This window comes from Solea senegalensis, linkage group LG10 (genome assembly GCF_019176455.1).
Source record: "Solea senegalensis isolate Sse05_10M linkage group LG10, IFAPA_SoseM_1, whole genome shotgun sequence".
In the NCBI taxonomy this organism is placed as follows: domain Eukaryota; kingdom Metazoa; phylum Chordata; class Actinopteri; order Pleuronectiformes; family Soleidae; genus Solea; species Solea senegalensis.
The window spans coordinates 2,634,349-2,654,518 of NC_058030.1; the positions used below are offsets into that span (position 1 = coordinate 2,634,349).

Sequence of the window (20,170 nt, forward strand, 5' to 3'; positions counted from 1 at the left end):
TGTAAACCCTGCATGACTTTCTCTAGCTCTCATGGTGAAGTTTGAAGACAGCACACACTGTCGGATCAAAAAGAGCCAACTTGAAACGTACTTCACACTCAATTACCATTTTGTATCGTCTCTGTTGAATGGCTTGTTTCTAAACTGTCACATGGAGGAGAGATCATCTATTTGTGTTCACTTTTGGCCCGTGTGTGTTGTGTCTGTCTTTGTTACCTCTTTAGCACCTTTTCGAGCAGAAACCCTGACCTTGTGAGGACCAGTATAGTCCTGATTGAAACTAAAACCTCGTCCTAATCAGGCAGAATCTAATTTGTGAGGAACTGGATATGTATTGGGCTAAGATTTAAATTGTGGTTCAGGTTAAGGATAGGGCTTTGTTTAGGCTTTAAAAATGAATGGAAGTCAATGCAGTGTCCTTGTGTATGTGTGTGTTTCAGATGTTGCTCATGTTGTGGGGACCTAAATATGTTTACACGGTCACATCATGGGGACTTGTAAAGACCTGTTGTATGGTTAAAATCAATGTAATGTCCTCTGAAGTATGGAAACCAGACTCTGTGTGTGTATTTGTGTTTGTTACCTCTTAAGAACCTTTTCTGGCATACACACTGGCCTTGTCAGAACCAATAGACCTCATGGAGACCAAAACCTTGTCCTAATGAGCCAGTTCCTGAGGCACTGGGTAAAGTTAGGGTTGATATTAACTGGTTATGGTTAAAGCTAAAGCTTCAATATAGCTGCGCAACCCAGTGTGTGTGTGTGTCAACAAGATTTGTTGAATATTCAGAAAAAATGAAATACAATTGCACCAATAAATAAGTCTTTCACACTGGATTTTATGTAGGATATTTACTTGAAGGACATTTATTTTCACTCAGATGTTTGTTTGCTTAATGAGATGTTCAGTGTTCATCGTTATTCATGTGAATTCAATTTCCCAGAGGCCTCTGCAATTCAAAATAACAAGATTAAAGTCCATTGTTGTTCAGTTGCTCAGTACAGTTCGTGGTGCATGTTCCAGGAATCTTTAGCCATTATAAACAGCCGTGTGTGTGACCTCTGACCCCCATGACGCAGCGGAGTGATGACTGATGAGTATTTGTCATCCATTTTGTCCTTTCAATAGTTAGATCACGCACTTATTCTTAGCCACTCTCTTTGTCACACTCACTCACTCTGGCTAAACAGCACATGAACTGTGTTTGTAGAGTGTGCGCACACACACACACACATACAAACACAATATTATATTGTAATGATATGCACCAACAGTCTAGTGTTAATCATTTAAATTCCTCCAGCAGAAAGATGCCTGATGTGTTTAATTAGCCACGAGGGAGCTATTGAGTGGCTTTTCTCTCTCTCTCTCTCTCTCTCTCTCTCTCTCGCTCCCTCTGTCTTTATCTTCTCCATCTCTATCTATCACTCTATCTTTGCCTCATAGTTTTTCTGTCTTTGCCTTCCCCTTCCATTCGTCTACTGGCAGAGCAGCTCTAATGAAGTCAAGCCAAGTTTCCCAGTGTATTTAAAATACTTTTAATTTACATGTAGTGGTGTTTGTGTGTGCATTTTGCCACCACGTCAAAACAGTGCGAACAAGAAACGATCTGTGAAAAAACAGAGGTGATGTCACTTCCGATAACTATGGAATTAGATTTGTGTCAAACAGCACTTTTGAGGAAGCAAAAAAATATCCATTTAATCATTCAAAAATGTTGTATTTGATTGTTTGAAAATGCACTTGTATTTTGCGCTCCCTCACGTGTTCATTGTGCTCCGTTATTTGTTCTTTGGGCTCCCTCACTTGTTCTTTGTGCTCCCTTATTTGTTCATTGTGCTCCCTCACTTGTTCTTTGTGCTCCCTTATTTGTTCATTGTGCTCCCTCACTTGTTCTTTGCGCTCCTTATTTGTTCATTGTGCTCCCTCACTTGTTCTTTTGCTCCTTATTTGTTCTTTGCTCCCTCACTTGTTCTTTGCGCTCCCTTATTTGTTTATTGTGCTCCTCATTTGTTCTTTGCTCCCTTATTTGTTCATTGGCTCCCTCACTTGTTCTTTGTGCTCCCTTATTTGTTCTTTGCGCTCCATCACTTGTTCTTTGCGCTACCTTATTTGTTCTTTGGGCTCCCTTATTTGTTCTTTGCGCTCCCTCACTTGTTCTTTGCGCTCCCTCACAAGTGTATTTTCAAAGAATCAAATACAATAATTTTGAATGACTAAATGGATATTTTTTGCTTCTTAAATATTGTTTTTGCTTCGTCAAAAGGGTTGTAAAATATTGACACAAATCTAATTCCATAAATCAAAGCTGTTTTACTCTACAATCTTGCCATTCACACCCATTCACTTACAGTTCCACATTCACATGGCACACCTACGCATAGCGTTGTGTGTATCCTGGGATGAGCCACTATTTTAGTTGTGGTCTTGACCAAAAAAAATTTAATGAACTGAAGTGATTGTCCCTTTGACCACTGTTCCAGCATATCATTGACAAGGTTGTTACTGAATGCCCTTGCCACTTTTTAAAACTTGTTATGCTGGGAACACGCCGCTCCTGTGAAACGTCTGAGATTTTCCCTCAGTATGCAAATTCCCATCTGGTGTGATTATCTTTGTCAGCTTCTGAGACCTGAAGCAACTGTTGCTGCTACTGCTTTCATCTCCACTGCAAAGAAAAGAAAGTTTTACCTTTTTAACCTCTAAAAAACCTGAAAGTCCACAATTACACAAGCAGAGATTGGTAACTTAAGTGCTACAAGTACAAACATCCACTCATGAAACCGTAGATCTTTTATGAATGTGAAGCCCTGAAGAAATTCAGAAGTGCTATAGTAATAATAATAAATGGCACGGACTGTATATTATAGAATGCTTTAAAGCACTTTAGTGCACTAGATTTTCCTCCCAGTGCACTCAAATTTTTAATGCACAGGAAGAAAATCAAAATTGAAAAGTATAAACAGGATTTAAGGGGTTTCTGGACAAACCAGATTTTCAGAGTGGGATTTTACTTCTTGTTGTAGACAAAGTGGGAGGTGCTTAAAACATATCTTTTTACGGGACAAGGCTGCAGATAACTATTATTTTCATTGTTAAAACATCCATGAAATGTAGAAAATGGTGGGAAAATGTATTGTTTTGTCTAGGAACTAAAGATATTCACTTTATTAATCAATTACTGAATTAATCATCATACTAACTCCTCTTTCTGACATTTCATGGACCAAACAAGTACTCAGTTAATAATCAACAGATTAATCAATATGTTATGTTTATTTTCTTAGGATATATGTTTTATTTACTGTTATTAAATGCCCTTTATTTATTTCCTAAAAGCACTTTCCTTTTGTTTTTTCCCTGCTCGCGTTATTTTACAGGTAGATAATATCCTTTGCTGTGTTTTTGTTGGTCTGTTTGTGCGCAGTTACAGACATATTTCAGTTAAATGGTTTGAAAATGTTGTAGGTTATGGCCAAAAAGGGAGAAATGATTATATTTTGGTGTCACTTTTTGTGTGTATTGTCACAGTAGGAAATGGATAGACCTTTTACACTGTTTGAGCTCTTTCTGTAGTTTCTGGAGAGATTGTTGTGACAGTGATCCATCTGTTACTGCGGTAGGTGTGATGATCATCCTCAGAAAAATGATAGAGACTTCTGGAGAGTTGTTGCCACTCTGCTGTTAGAGATCACGATGAGAAATACTTAATTTTAATGAATCCCTGTGGTGAAATTGAGTTTTGTTACAGCTACTCAACAACTAAGAATGGTAAAATAAAAGATTCACATGATAGTTATAAAAACTAAAGTATAAAACAGAGAGTAAGAGTTTTGCACAACAGTGCATCTGTGTCACAGTATGTTAAGAATAGGGCTGCGATCAACATAAAATGTTGATCACTTTCACTCAAACCTGGAACTGGTTAATGTTTTTAAATGTCTTGTTTTGTCCACATGCTAAAATTATTCAGTTTGAATGATTTCTTTGTCAAGTTGGGGGAAAAAAAAATCTGAAAACTTGTTTTAATTTATTGAAAAAACACTCAAACAATTAAATAGATTATCAAAATAGTTGATGGTTAATTAAGTTATCTAAGCCTATATTTGATTACGACTAAGGCATTAAGATGCAAAACAGTTATTGCATTTATAAAAAACAAATCTGTCTCCTCCAATGCCTCCTGTCTTTTTTGTGGTGCTATCTATCTATTACCACAAGGTGGCAGCGGCAGCAAGCATTTAGTTGTTGTGAACTTCACGTGATTAAAAGTGATAAAAAACTTCTTGGATGCATCTTGAAGTTGCCCCTCTAAGCTTAACACACTGTACATCCCGCAGAAGTGAAGAAATTTACTAGAGTCCTTGAATGCATCTCGTTAGCTGCTCGCTTTAGCTCGACACGCTTACTCTCACAATCTGCTGGAGTTTAGAACGTTTGAATATTCGAATACCAATACCAATTTTGCTTGAAATGGCTATTAACTCATACATATATATTCTGGTTACTTAATGTATATACTGTGTAGTGTATTCTATTTTTATAATCTTAATCATCAATATCTCCTGTATCGTACATTTGTACATTGAGACACCAAAAAATGACCCCACTGTAGGACTAATAAAGGATTATCTTAAGTACAACAACAGCATCTTAACTCGATCTGAAATAAGTGATATAACCTATTTTATATGTAAAATAAGTGTTGAATTGTACATACAAACAGTATATACTGTAGCTGGACCACAGAGTAAGTATATTATGATTTAAATTCTGTATATTCGATTATTGGAAATGGTACGTAAAACAGCACAAAACTCATCTCTCCTATGTGAAAACACTTTGTGAGAACATATGGATATGAAAAGCATGCGTTGTGAAATGGTGTAATGAAGTGGTTTATGCCAATTCAATTCAATTTGAGCAGTGACATAATCAGGGTGGCTTTGTGACACAATTAACTAAAGGCTGGAATGAAAGAATAATCTTTCTATAGGATACAGATAGTGTGTTTCCATGGCTACAGTCCAGAGCGTGAGAGTCAGGCTCTCAGCATGCAGTTTATAAAATTTGATGATGAAAAAAAAACCATTATCTTTTTTTAAACTGGCTGCTTCTTTTGAGTCTCTTCTCACTTTATTTAATTTTACGTCTTAATTTTGTCCACTCACAGCGTGTGTCGCTGGAGCGCCTGCCCTCGTCACCATGGTTTTCTTGTCTTATGTTTGAAAGCGGCGGTGGTGGCCGTCAAAGTAAAGTCGAAACTGCCTCAAATACACAGTGAAGTGCTGACGTAAGAGTCGCACCGCGGTGGAAGTTGTTTCTTTAAGTGGTTTTCTCCAGAGGACAGAGGAGACTTGTTGAAGGCAGTGACTGTGAATGAAGCTGAATGAACTCCATTTGAATTATCCCCACAGCACATTCACGCCTTATAATCATCAGCGGGTCTCCAGTACCTCCATGTTGTATTATTCTTGTTTGTGTATAAAAAATATTGTTTGAATATAGGACAGGAAAAAACTACCCAGCTTCTTAGATGTGAATATGTTCTGGTTTCTTTGCTCCACATCACAAAGATATCATTAAAGCTGACTCATTTTTGGCTTATGGACCAAACAATAATTGACAGATGAATCGATTATGAAAATAATCATTAGATGGTAATTAGTTAACTAAGCACATAAAATAGCCTTCACAGCCTATATTAAGATACATGCACTAAGATATAAATTAAGAATCAATATATTAGCTGCAACTAACGATTATTTTCATAATGGATTTTTTTATTTTCTTGATTAATCGAGTAATCCTTTGGTCCTAGAAATGATGATGTCCTCAAATGTCTTGTTTTTGTCCACAAACTAAAATGATTCCGTTTTTAATGATATTTCTTTGTTATATGGAGTGAAGAAAAAAGACAATATTTGCATTTAAGAATCAGAAATCTTGTTTTAATCATGTAAAAAGTTTCAAATCCATTCATCAATTATCAGAATAGTTGACAATTACTTTAGTGATCGATTAATAATCGAGTAATTGTTTCAAGAACAAAAAAGATTGTATACAATGAAAATGTTTTACCTCTGGGTAAATATACAAGAACTGAATAAATACCTACCAATATACAGTATATAAACAGTCTTAGGACTGAAACAATTACTCGATTAATGAATGAATCATCAACTATTTTGATAATCTGTTATTGGTTTGTGAAAGAATTAAAAAAACAAGTTTTTTAGCTTCTTAAATGTGAAAATGTTCTGAAAGGACAATGTCAAAGAAGGCGTAATTTGAGAACATCATCATTTCCAGGTTTGGGAAATCTAGTTGCAGCTGTAATGTTGTTTTTAGTTTCTTCCTAAAATCACTTTATTTTTTGTTTTCCTCCTACCTTACAGGTAGATAATTACCTCTGCCGTGGGCATGTTAATGTTTTTGTTTTGTCTGTTTCTAACTTGAAAGGCTGCGCCATGCTGCTAAGAATAATTCTCTATATTAACCATACAGTAATTAAAAAAGCAAAAATAATTCCCGGATCCACCTGCCAATCTAGATTCCCAGTGCCCTGTCAATCACACAAACAAACAATGATAGACAGGCAGTGATAATGGACTGGGCACAGGAGACGGGTGAGGTTCAAACGGACCGATGCGATGAAATGTGGAGAGGAAACAGAGAATACAGTTTGCATAAGTGCAGGTCGTGTGATGGGGGGCGAGAGAGAGAATTGCATAACATATACAGTACACACACACTGCAGAGTGTGGACCATAGATCACATTAAACTAAAACTGTCCATTGAAACCTACATTTATAATTTATGCTGATGGGAAGCATGGCTTCTTCTGTATGAAACTACAGTGATGCATCGCTATGGCCAAATACCCCCCCCCACACACCCACACACACACACACACGTACGTGCAGCAGCCTCAAATCATCTTAACCATAAACAGTTAAATGTCTAACCCTAACCTTAACCTAACCACAGCTCAAATATCAGCCCTAAACGTCATCAGCTCCTCAGAAATTAGGTTCTGCCTCATTAGGACCAGGCTTTGGTCTCTATGAGGACTACTGGTCCTGACAAGGTCAGTGTTTAGGTAAACACACACACCGGCACGGTTAAGTACCTGGTACCAGGTACTTTTTTTAGTGCCTACTCTGGTGAGGTTCCAAGCGAGCTGAGGCGATACTATGCATGACGTCGCCAGACTGCCGGCCACGGGAAAACACGTCCGACTCTAGAATCAAGCCGAACTGTAGATCAGTAAAAAAAAAAGACTTAACAATCCCTAAAAAAGTGGGTTAATCTCCAACAATTACCAGGGAAATGTCTCAATATTTATCAGTGCAGTCTGGTGTATTTAGTGACAGCACTGCGACTGACGAAGTTACAGCAGTTTCATGCAGCCTTGCAGCGATGACTCCACCCACATTGAGTCGGTACTATTTTTGTAGTGGAAAACCAACCTGTGCCGTGCCATGCTGAGTCGAGGCGAGCTGGGACCATAGTGGAAAAGGGCCAATAGAGAAAGAACCAGTTTAGGGGGAGAAAGCAGCAGCAGCAGCAGCAGCAGCAGGAGGGAGGAATATTAAATACCTGTAACAGCCAAAATGGCTGAGGTGAAACCCAAAGACAAACGGAGCAGGTTGGCTTTGGCTGAGAGAATAAAAATTTAGAGGAAAGCAATGAGAGGGAGGTGATGGAACGTTTTTATGAAGCTGTTGTAAATTTTAAAAAGGACGTCTTCTGCTACCTGATAAATGTTGCTATTACTAATGACAGCCGGATAAGAAGCACAGTGGGAGTAACTGGAGCAGGTTGTTGTGGCGTGGGATTCGTCACCTCGACAGTCTTTGATGTGTTTTATCATCGTAAACACACATCTTGTTGTAATAACTGGAGGAGGTGAATGGGGGGACTGGGAAATAATCAGAGAAAAATGGGAGCAGAAGAAGAGGAAAAGTGATTTTTGTGTGTAGTTATGGATGGTAGTGGCGGAGGAGGAGATTGCTGCTAATAACAGATGTTTCTTCGGCAGAATTCTGCCGATGCCATATTTTAAACTGATAACGACGAGAGGCAAAGAGACAAGGAAGCGGGGAGTGAAAGAAAGCAGATGCTGGTTGACGTATATGAGAATTGACTCTTTCAGGCAGGTTGGCAACAACAGCAGCAGTTCAGACGAGTTATTCAAGTAATTTAAATGTTGGAATAAAATCAGTAAAGTCAGAATGATGCAACACCGTGCGATCCACGGATCTACAGGCTGACTTAAAGTGCAACTCTGCAGGATTTTTACCCTAATTTAACAGCTGCAGAGTCATTGTGATGGTTAAATGTCTTGCTGTCTCCACTGTCTCCCCCTACTGTCTGTTAGCGGAAAACAAGCCTTGCAAAATCAGGGCCACCGACCTGGGCAGTGATAGCGTTATTTTAGACTTAGCAGATACAGCAAAAAAGCAACCAGGCTTGCAATGTTCCAAGTAAAACAGAGTATTTTTCAAGCAGCTTGGTACTCCTTGTCTAAGTTAGATGTTTCTTATAAACGTAACAATAACAAAATCGCCCACCACAGGCTGAAATTACTTTATTAAGATTTATTCATGTTCTAAATATATTCTTTATTTAGAATAATAATTCATTTTGGTGTGTTAATTAATAGAATAAACAAGTACAACTGAAGTGGATGAAGTGAGTAAATGATGACATTTCATGTCTTCATGACGTGACCTGCAGCAGCTGTTAGCTGTAGTTCTCTCTGCCACACAGGAAAGAGCTTTGGATGAAAGCGTCTGCTAAATGACATGTAATGTAACGAAAGACATTTGCATGAGGGCAGATTTGCATTTGACTTAATCACTTTCTTTGTTCAGTCATTAGACACCCACACCTACTGCTTAAAAAGAGAAGGTGAGACTGAGTGGAGTGAGACTGTCATTTGCCACAGCACGCAGGAGGAGGGAATGTGTGAAAAGCCTGAAAATGTTCCAGCACCTGTTGAGAGTCATTGTTTCTCAAAGGAGGGTTTTTGTGATTCTGTAATAATTACAAGCTGTAAAGAGAAAAATGGGGTGGTGTCACATTCCCAGGGTTATGACAATAGGTGTTTGCCTTAAAGCGGGAAATGGAGACAGCAAAGGGAAAGAGTGTGCGTGGGGGGGCAGGGTTCGCAGTTAAAGGTTGCTGTCGTTCAGAAGGCAGAGCAGTTTAAAACTGGACTGAACACAGAGGTTGACATATAATCCGTGTTTCTTTTGACACTGGGGGCCCTTCTTTTAGACAATTCTAAAATGCATGGTTTAGGGCGTGTCCAACTCCATTTTCACTCTTTACAAGTTGCGTAATCTCAGCACAAAGTCCCGGCAGCCGGCACCCTGGCTGTTAACATCAGGTTTTTGTGGGTCAGTGATGCACTGACTTTCTGCTGCACAGTTTGCTACATACAAGTTAGGGGCCCCGGATGTTCACCAGCACCTGTAACCAGGCTGCTATTGGATGATACCAGCTGTCAGTCACACCTCATATGTGCTGTGCTTTATCGCATATTTTCCTCTAAATGGAAACAGAATTTATTGTTATTTGCTCGTGAAAATGTTGACTGACGTTTTATAAATCCAGTGAAAATCAAAGCTCACTTTTCCATACACTTCCATTCAAACCAAGTTCTTTTTGCAACCGGTGGAATGCCTGACCACTAAATTGTGCAAACACTCTATGGTTCTTACATAAGCTCACTCGAATATAAACCTCGTCATCTGGTGTCGTTTGCATTCGCACATCCTGCACCGTCGCGCAATCAGCGGTGGATCAGTGGGTTTGAGTGCATGTCTGAGCGAAGCTGAATCCTGCGTCTGCTGTGTGTGAATGTTTATTAAAGTTGTCTTCCTGAATGGGTTGAGTCGCCAGTCGCGGGCTGCATGGATAAGTCTGCTGTTGACAATGTGTCTAATGCAATACATTCTCCTCACTGTTTGCCTTGTCTCTTCGCTACAGATAAAAATGACAAGTGACATGTTTTGACAAAGATTTAAATCTGTGTAATCTAACAAGTTCCCCTTCCGACACATTTAAGCATAAAATCCCACAACGTTCATGTGTTAAATTTGCAGCATACAGTATTAGGGCGGGCACACGGTGGTATAGTGGTTAGCACTCTCGCCTTGCAGCGAGAAGACCCGGGTTCGAGCCCCGGTTGGAACAAGGGCCTTTCTGCATGGAGTTTGCATGTTCTCCCCGTGTGTGCGTGGGTTCTCTCCGGGTTCTCCGGCTTCCTCCCACAGTCCAAAAACATGCAATGTGGGGATTAGGTGAATTGGACACTCTAAATTGACCGTGAGTGAGTGAATGGTTGTTTGTCTCTAGTTGTGTGTGTGGCCCTGCGATGGACTGGCGAACTGTCCAGGGTGTACCCCGCCTATCGCCCGATGTAGCTGAGATTGGCACAGCACCCCCCGCGACCCTCTGGTGGAGGATAAAGCGGTTAGATGATGACTGACTGACTGACTGACTGACAGTATTAGGGCACAGCTACAATAACATCAGGCTCTGTTGCCAAAAACCCAACTAGACAGGTAGGACTGTTGATGGTCTTGAGCAAACACTACGAAGAAAAGAAAGACAACTGTCCTAGCATTGATTAGACGGGTCATGGTTGGGGACTCTGTCGTCTCTGTTGCCGTAACAACCCTGCCTTGCTTGCTGGCTGCCATGGCAATCATCAAAAATAGAGAAGTGGAAAGTAATCATTACATTTTGTTTACTGGGAAGGTTCTTAGCAGGATGGAGGAGCCGATTGTCTTCACAGTTTAATTCAACTTTAAACAAAAAAGTTTACAATAAAAACTTTTTTTTTTGTCTCCAACTATATAATGAAGTATTTGTTGACTCTTTTCTGGTAAATTAGTTTCTTATTATACCACAAGGGATTCATGTGGGTTTTGCACCATTAGAATGATAAATGGTGAGACAGGAGTCATACATTAGAGCGGCATCTATTATTTTCAGTTAATTAACCTGCGGTTAATTTTAACTTACAAACTAATTAATGAGTTTTTTTAAATGTTACAAAACAACATAATGATGACAAAATGTCCTAAAGCACAGACAAATTCATCACATTCCTGTTTCAAAACACAAAGACCAATGAAATTATTATTGAGTGAGACAAAGAATAACGACATACTCACACAGCTGAGATGCTGCTTTATATAGCTACAGTATGTTGACCACTTTACCCTCCACATAAGGGTCACGGGGTAAGCCAAGCCAATCAAAGACAGGTCTCCAGTCCTTTGCAGGGCCATTTTCTTTAGTTACCCCGTTCTTCAGTCTACCTTAAATAATGGCTAATTTGTAACACCTATATAGTGCGCCATGATTTGATCAGCCAGCACAGAGGCCCTGGAAACATCCAAAAGGGACCGTTAACTTAATAAACAGAAGGTTTTTATATTACCACCACAACTCAAGAGATGTACCCTGGGGGTTGCCTTTGTGAAGCATAATAGAAAAGGAAAACCAGGCAGGTTGTAAGAATGAGAAATACAAGTGTACAAGTGCATTTATCACATTCAAAATAATGTATCTTCTATCTTCATTCAGCAAATTTAAGACATGAAGTTCCTGGAGCGATTTAAGCATTAAATGACTAATATTCCCAAGTTAAAACCTGATACACGAGGATAATAGAGTTGAGTGTCGTCTGCATAAAAAGATAGAAGATGCACTGAGCACTAGATAAGGCCCTTGTGTTACTCCGGAGTCAGACACCCTATCCCCAAAATGTCATTGAAGTTAGCTGTAATCTGAACTGATGAAAAACACTTACTTAGAAGTACTTGGTGAGCATGTCTGCTCTATTATTTTCACCTGGTTAATCTAGAGGTGAACTGAGAATGTCTTTAACCTAAATTTCCTCAGTGATTTCTTTCTATTATTGTTTTCTTTGCTAAACCTGGCACACACAGATTGTTGCGGCCACTTGTCGTACTCTCACTTGTCTCACCACCAAAACAGCAGCAGCAGCTTTGTATCTGCAGAGAAAAGAGTCTTTCTCATGTAGACTTACATCTCCAAGGTGCTGTCGCTGCTGCGGCTGCCTTGAGTCCCAAAGTCACTCAATCTGTACAGAGTCTTCCACATGTAGAGTCTTACATGTCTCCAAGGTGCTGTCGCTGCTGCGGCTGCCTTGAGTCCCAAAGTCACTCAATCTGTACAGGTCCCTGTTGTGCAGTCACTGTCAAGTGATATAGTAGGAAAAAAGTAGCGCCCTCTGCTGGATGCTAAGGTCTTTGAGACGGCAGCAAGTATTCAATACAGTGAGTCATTACAGCTCGAAAATGATGCTAAAATATAAAGTGACAGTCTTAGAGTCAGTTGGTACCGTTACAGTGACGTGAAGCCCTTGTATCACATACTTGTAACCATGGTAACTGTATAAAAGTAGCCCTAACATACTGATTAGAAAAGTGTCACTAATGCTGACTTCACTAAAATATCTAAAGCCACTGTTTGAGAAAAATGAAATGACTAAGATTAAAGTGGTTGAAATGATCTGTGAGTAGAGCTGCAACTAACAATTATTTTCATAATCAATTAATCTGTCGATTATTTTCTCGATTAATCGCTTGGTCCATAAAATGGAGGAGCCGATTGTCCTCCGATTGTCCTCAATCCTCAATCCCTACACCCCAGCCCGCCCACTCCGCTCTGCATCGACAAACAGGCTTGCTGCCCCCTCACTGAGAGGATCGCAGAGGCACTCGCAGAACTGGAACGATCTCCCCATCGACATCCGGACAGCTGAAAGCCTCCACATCTTCCGACGCCGACTAAAAACACATTTCTTCCGACTCTACCTCAACTAAGACGACAAAAAAAACAAAAAAAACTTGTACATCGCACTTATGACTAGCACTTCATAGTTTGTTCTACTTGAAGCTCTTACTTACTTCTAGCTCTTATTTGTACCCAAATGTTTAAATGCACCTTTGTAAGTCGCTTTGGATAAAAGCGTCTGCTAAATGACATGTAATGTAATGTAATGTAAAATATCAGAAAACATTAAAAAATACTCACATTTAAGAAACATGAGTGAATAAATATCTTTTGTCTCTTCCTCTACAGGTTCTCCACGGATCAGGAGGCCAGACTTCTGGCAAGAGAAGACAGTCAGGAATCCCAGGTGGACACACATTCACAGACATGGACACTTCAGGGCGTCGAGTAACACACACCAGACATTTTTTCTGAAGTTTGTGTCTGTGTGTGTGCAGGTGAGGTAAGCAGGTGTTTTATAGGGCATGAGATGAGCATGGGCAAGGCAGACACAGCTGGTATTGCGTGGACACCGCGGGGACTCCACCGCAGGATTACAGTTTAGCAGATTACCGCTCGACAGTCACCTCAAACTCGCCAGACGCCCCCCCATGAAACTTTCGCCACCGCCGGCCAGTTGGTCGTCCACAAACACAAACACTGACACAGCTGTAGAACACAATTAGATTAGTGCAACTGGCAGACACTGTGCAACCTAGCTTAGCTCCACACATTACATCAAAGGCACACACACACACACACACTGGGCAGCAGGACAGATGCTGCCCCCACCCTTCCACCCGCCGCTCTCTCAAAGCCAGCTGGAGAGAAGATGAGATTTGGGACAGATTGGTTTTGTCTGTTTTTTCCGTCACACCCTCTGCACACCACCGCTCTCAACTTCTCTTTGTGCAGCGTCGACCCCAGACGAGGCATCTTCAGGAAAATCTTTCCATCAGAACGTCGATCAATCTGCCTTTTGATGCTTTGATTACTTCCCCCCCCAAACTTCTTTTGTACTTTTGTATTGTTTCATCTCAACGGGGAAGCGGCTGAACAGTGAAAAGACTTGTTGATCAGTGGTTTGATATTTTTAGCCCAACTGCCCACAGATGCAGCGCGGATATAAATAAGATGATTGTGAGAGATGCTGTACATCACCATGAAGCCTTGTTTTTTTCATTAAGATTTCATCGTCCAGCACAAAGGTCTTTTCATGCCGACTTTTAAAACTCAGAAGAGTTTCTTTAAACAGAGATTCAGTGGAACAGGCAGGCGTGCACAATGGAGTGAAAGAGGGGTAGAAAAAGGCACAAAGAGGGGCAAAGAAACAAGAAAAGAGTAAAACGAGTAACCAAGCAGAAGGAGGGAAAAAAAGCAAAAGAGCAGGGAAGAGAGGTATCTTTTTGTCGAGGTTGGCGAGAGATGTGATGGAACACCCTTCAGGCCAAACCTCCTCCCTTGTTGTGCTCCTCCTCCCTCTCCTCCTCCCTTTGCCCTCCCTCTTTCCGCTGTTCTCTTACTAGTCTGCCAGCTTTCTGTGGTTACGTCGCTTCAGTGTAACCGGGAGAGACAGAAAAGAGAGAAAGCAGAGAGAGCACCGGAGCAAGCAACACCATTCACACAGGAAGGGCCTGCTGCATTCACCCACTGGATTCACTGAAGATGGACACTGCTGTTGGGGGACAAAAGAGGCATGTAAAAGAGAGAAGAGGGTGAAGAGAGAGTGAAAGTTGGAAAGTTGTGTTTTTTTAAATGATAGAAAGATGGAAAATTCTGAGACTCTGCTCGAAGCCGAAGGACAGATCAGCTCACATTAACAGAAAAAGGACTTCCGAAGCAGCCGGGCTGCTGCTGAATGTGATTCAGCCACGACTCGTGTCTGTGTGTGTGTGTGTGTGTGCGGGTGTGTGTGTGTGTGTGTGTGTGAGACGAGCGCATAGCTGTGGAGGGAGAGAATCCAGTGAGAAGGCGGTGGAGCATCGCTCAGTGCACAGCTTGACTGTGAGACAAATGGACTCTGACACATTGTGTGTCTGAGTGTGTGTCTCACTAGGCTGATATAGTGCGTGATCTCGTAGTTCACCGCCAGGAGGTCGCTCCCATCGCGCTGACCAGGCCCTGGTGGTCGTTGCACAGAGGCGGCGGAGGAAGTGGGCTGGGGACAGTGGCAGGCCCAGGGGTGGGGGCATGGCCATGGGGGGGCCGCATCCCGTCCTCCACTCTGAACAGGGACAGACGCTGGGGCTGGGGGTCCTGGGGCGGAGGTCCGTCCAGGGGAGTGCCCAGACTCTCCGAGCTCAGGCCGTTCCTGGGTGGAGGGGTGGCCGGGGCAGCCGGGGGTGGAGGTAGTGGCGGCACAGGAGGTGGAGCGGAGAAAGGAGGCAGAGTGAGATGTTCCCGCAGAATCTGGGTTCTCCTGGGCTCGCTGGTTCTCGTCTTTCTCACCTCGCTCTTCTACACTGTCTCACTCCGCGGCGGGGTCAGCTTCAACTACCTGGAGCCGCCTGGGTGGGAGGAGTCCCGGCGTGTGAAGCTAGTGCCCAACTACGCGGGCACTCACCACCTGTCACCACCCGACACTTCCCAACAGAAGACATGTGCCTGCCCGCGCTGTGTCGGAGACCCGGGCGTTTCCGATTGGTTCGACGAGAACTACGATCCAGATATCTCACCTGTTTGGACCAGAGACAACGTCCAGCTGCCTCCCGATGTCTACTACTGGTGGGTGGTAAGTAACAAGATGATTTAACTTTGCCTTCTTCACTCAGTGAATTAATAAATTGGGATTTCTTCCCACATGGTTTTCATATTCTTCTTCAGGTCAATGTTGAAAAACAGCAGTTTAAATCATTTGATCGTCATCTGAGATATCATGTTTTGCCTTATGTCCCTGTTGCTATGGAGAAGAAGCCATTCAGAGGCTCTGATCAGTGCTGAACACAAACTCAACAAAAAGGCTTTGTGATAAAACATGAAATCTGGCACCAGAGGAACTGAATTCATCCATGGGCGTGAACTGATTTTAACATGCAAATTGTAAATTGGGGAATCAGAGTTAGATCTTGGGTGCAGTTCTGGAACAAAAGCATGTACCCACACCACAGTCTGCACACACTGTGCACAGTCAAAAGACATGAATAGATGCAAATGTTGTGTTGGTTGCAGCAGGGTGAATCTTGTCATGCAAATTCTGCTACACAAATCCCAAGATCCACAATGCAGACACAAGCTTAAATATTTGAACTGAAGAGAAAAAAAATGACATGTCACAAAAGCCAGTTAGCATGGAGATATTTTACGGACTTTGCAACGCTGTAAAGTGGGGCAGAGAGTCGGTGTGGAAGTTGGACAACCTGGTTATTTGCAGGGATTAAAGTTGGATTTCTGTCAATGCTATAAAAAAAAATTGAGAGGAGGAAAAAAAACAGTTGCATGTGTTTTTGTTGTGGTTTTGTTTTGGCCGTTCAATCTAATCATCTCTGAGGCATTAAACTGCTGTTACTCTCAACCAATAAAGCCAGCCACATCCATCAGAAGTGAAGCCGGGCAGGTCGGTGTTGCCAACAGTGGACCTGTGCGACTGCAAGGCCTGAGTAGCTGCGTTTGTTTAATCTCTGTGCTACTTGAACAGCTGTCGACTCGTAGGGAAATTAGATTAAGATGGAACGAGAGATAACGAGTTATTTGTTTAATTTTCCATGCACTCTGGTCAAAATTCTACAGCTCTACTCAGCTCGACCACTCACCCTGTCATACACAGCAGAAGAGTATTTCTGATTATTCCTTCATGTACCACCAGAGGAAGCTCGCGGACAAATGGTGGTACACGCACCACAGTTTAGACTAAAGCCTTACTGCTATTTGAATGTTGTATTAGAGAACAGAAGGTCTGTTGTGCTCGTACTCCTTCTTTACATGAAAGATTTAGTTTTTGCTTAAACTGTGAGATAAGATAAGGTAAGATAGTGGTTTATTTGTCCCGCAGTGGGGAAATTTGCAAGCAGTTGGTTAGTTGGCTTTTTGCTCTAAATTCACATCATTTTGTCACTTTGATTGAATCTGTTGGTTGGTTGAGCAGTTGTTGATTGGTTAATAATTAGAATTAAACCTGATTGTCATTACACTTATATTTACTCACATTGATCACTTGAGACAGGCAAGTAAATACAATGGGTTGTTTGATGGGAACGCACCTTAAATCGTACTTGTATTGTGGTTCTGTATCATCGGTTTCCAGCCATAGTTCTTTGTGCGTGAATCACGTAATAATATTTATGAGCCGTTACTTTTGAACCAAGGTTTAAATAACTCTTCAACCCTATATTACATTTGCAACACAAATCTGTTCCTGATTTGGTTTGAGCTAAGTAGAAAACAAAAGAAAACAAAAGAAAGTTAATCGGGAGGATTGAAACCACATTCATCTGTTTAGTAAACATGACTCAGCAACCACTTGAATAAAGACTGGGAAATCTGGGAAAGCACTAGACTGGCTCTGTCACTTATAACAAAGTCTGTTTACCAGAACCTCTAAACCTCAGTAATCATGATTTATCTTGTTTGTTTGGCTGTGGATAAAGCCATAGCACATAATCCTTCAAGCATCTTGTTTTTAGTCCACTCTGAATAGACTGCACAGTCTTGCATAGTCTTCTATTGACTGATTTTCATTTCATCTTTATGATCGTATTTTTCTCTTGTGAATAATTACATCCCAGTCTTTGTTTTCTTATTCGATTTTCTAATATTTATTCTAATATATATCATTTAGAGGTCCATCCTCTTGTTACTTCTCCATCAGACACACAAGTGGCTTCACAAACGTCAACTAGTCCAGAACTCTGCTGCACGTGTCGTCACGAGAACTCTCCATCATTTCATCACATCACTCCTGTTCTGCCACAGCTCCATTGGTTAACAGTCGCGAGGCAAGTCGAGCCGGTGGAAACACAAGATTTATCTTACATATTACCACACGCACCCGTACTTTAAGGTTGTCATCCTCCACTCATCTCACTGTCCCCCCATCTGTCTGACCACTATGGCAGCCACTCTGCCCTCTCCTACTCGACATCTGTATCAGTGATTCTCTTCCCACCTTACAAACCTGTCTGAAAACACACAACTCACTGTGATCATTTCTCATGTTTGCTCACATAAATTTTAATGTAGTGATTACTTTATGCTGTCTTTAGTTGATTTTTTTATATTGTTTTAATCCTGTCTTGTGAAGCGATTCTGGCATGTTATTAATATTAATTCTAATAATCTAGTATTTATTAGTTACATCTTATCACGTACACCAACGACAAGCTCAAACTTAGCAGTAAACCTGAATCTGATTCTGATGAACATGATGCTACACGATCCATCCTTTAGTTAGTACTGGCTTTGCAGCCCCCGTGCTCTCCTACTGAGCTGCACAGATTTAAAAAGCTCAGCTATACTACAGGGAGAAAAAAGGCTCACATTTCCACTGGCGCAGTGTTAGCAACAGTCGTGCCTGTTGTGATCATCGTAATTAAAGTAGGGCAGGGAGGTTCAATTAAAATTCAGAAAAATGGTCCATTTACAGAAAAACCTCATGGTGAGTTCAGAGCAGATCATTATGTCTTATTACGCCGTGTTATGATTCAAGTGTAACTGTCAACAACTGACAGAAGTGCAGTAATATGTTGTTCTGGAAAGATTATGAATGAGGATTCTAATAAAGAATAAATCCACTTTTCATGCGTTGAGTAGAAAATAAAATCTGGCCTCCACAACAGAGAGATTTAGAATGAAACTGAAATGAAAAAGTGTTGTAAAAGCGGTGTAAAAAAATGAGTTTCCCTGAAAGAATCACGTCGCTCACTTGCATGAGACGCGGGGCAGACTCTAATGAGCAGCAGAGAAGAAAATGAAAAGCAACGTTCCGTGACGCGGATGCAGCCGGTACGACCACGGTGTAATACATCATAATCACATATTCCTCTCCGTCCTCCCTCATCATCGAGACATTGGTCGTCCGTAACACATCGAGTCAGCGGCAACTGGACTTTGTAGTAGTCTCTCTTGACGATGTATCACCTCTTTCATCCTGCGAGGCTTCTTCGGGTTCTTCTTCATTAAACTGTAAATGTTGTAAAGAAAAAACTACAAATCGATGTGTTCATTGAATAATGAATGAATGAGAATCTACTCCGACGTAAACATGGTCCTCGTGTATCCGTGCTAGAGCTAGAGATACGAATAAAGGAATTTTAGTGAAACATGGAGTAAAATAGTGTCGAATTCAAATGTCATCTAAAAGACAGGAGGCGGAGCTGAAGATGCTGAGATTTGTGTTGGGAGTGACCAGGATGGACAGGATTAGAAATGAGCATAATCGAGGGACAGCTCAGGTTGAGACAGTTTGGAGATAAAGTAACATAGAGTCAAGGTGGAGACAGTTTGGTCACATGCAGAAGAGCGATAGCCGTTGTACTGGACAAAGGATGCTGGAAGGTGGAGCTGCCGGGCAGGAGGAGAAAGGTTAATGGACGCTGTGATGAAGGACATGAGGACAGTTGGTGTAACAGAAGACGACACAAGGGACGGGGACAAGATGGAGTCAGATGATCCGCTGTGACGACCGCCAGCCTCGTTTAATAAATGCAATGAGTGAAAAGTAGTGATTGACCTTGTGTTTCTGTTAGGAACGGAGATTTACTATTTTCCAACAGCACATTGAACACAACACGCAGGCTGCAGTTCAATAAGAGCTTATTAAGAAGAACTGATGGTCGTTAATGGTGAGATGAAAATTTGAATTTTCTCTCTTAAGTGCTAGTGACAACTTAAGTTCACCGGATGTAACGATAACTTGTGTCGCAGTATCCATAAATAAAAGAGAACAACAGCTATGCACGGTGACAGTCAGAGGATGCTTCAGATTACTCTAACTGTTGTTGGCAGCAACATTTTGGCCTGAGTGTCACTTTAATCTGTGCCATTTTGTGTGTCAGGGTGTTACTGTAGTGAAGAAGTGGAATATTACAGCACTGGCCACTGCACTGTTCTTAAAACTAAAACTTAGCAGCAGTTTCAAAAAAAAAAGAGGAGGAAATCCTCTGAGAGAAAGATGTGCAGCTCTTCATTAAATCATGCTTGCATTTGCAGTTTATATATAGTATATATATTTGGTTTTGTGCACATGTTTCATTGGTTGTATTGAGTGATTCCAGTTCTATACCCAGTGCTGCATTGTGTTGTGTTCAGGTTCGTGCTTCAGAGCAGTATCCTCAGTCCAGCCCTGGAATAACAGAAAACTGCAAACACAGGCCAACAGTTGCCAAGTCATTAGGGTTACACTGCAACAGGGA

At 41.3% G+C, this 20,170-nt stretch overlaps 2 protein-coding genes across 2 annotated transcripts in view; one reads left to right on the forward strand and one right to left on the reverse strand.

The window, feature by feature from the left end:
* necab2 (N-terminal EF-hand calcium binding protein 2) overlaps window positions 1-20,170 on the reverse strand; it is a 521,316-nt gene that overhangs the window by 194,012 nt on the left and 307,134 nt on the right. The window lies entirely within an intron of this gene.
* The window catches only part of st3gal2 (ST3 beta-galactoside alpha-2,3-sialyltransferase 2), a 62,456-nt gene that overhangs the window by 24,369 nt on the left and 17,917 nt on the right, over window positions 1-20,170 (forward strand). Inside the window, exons 2-4 of the mRNA XM_044035511.1 lie at window positions 13,134-13,191; window positions 13,283-13,287; window positions 14,881-15,555. Of these exons, the coding sequence (XP_043891446.1) occupies window positions 13,134-13,191; window positions 13,283-13,287; window positions 14,881-15,555 (738 nt within the window). The remainder of the gene's footprint in view (window positions 1-13,133; window positions 13,192-13,282; window positions 13,288-14,880; window positions 15,556-20,170) is intronic.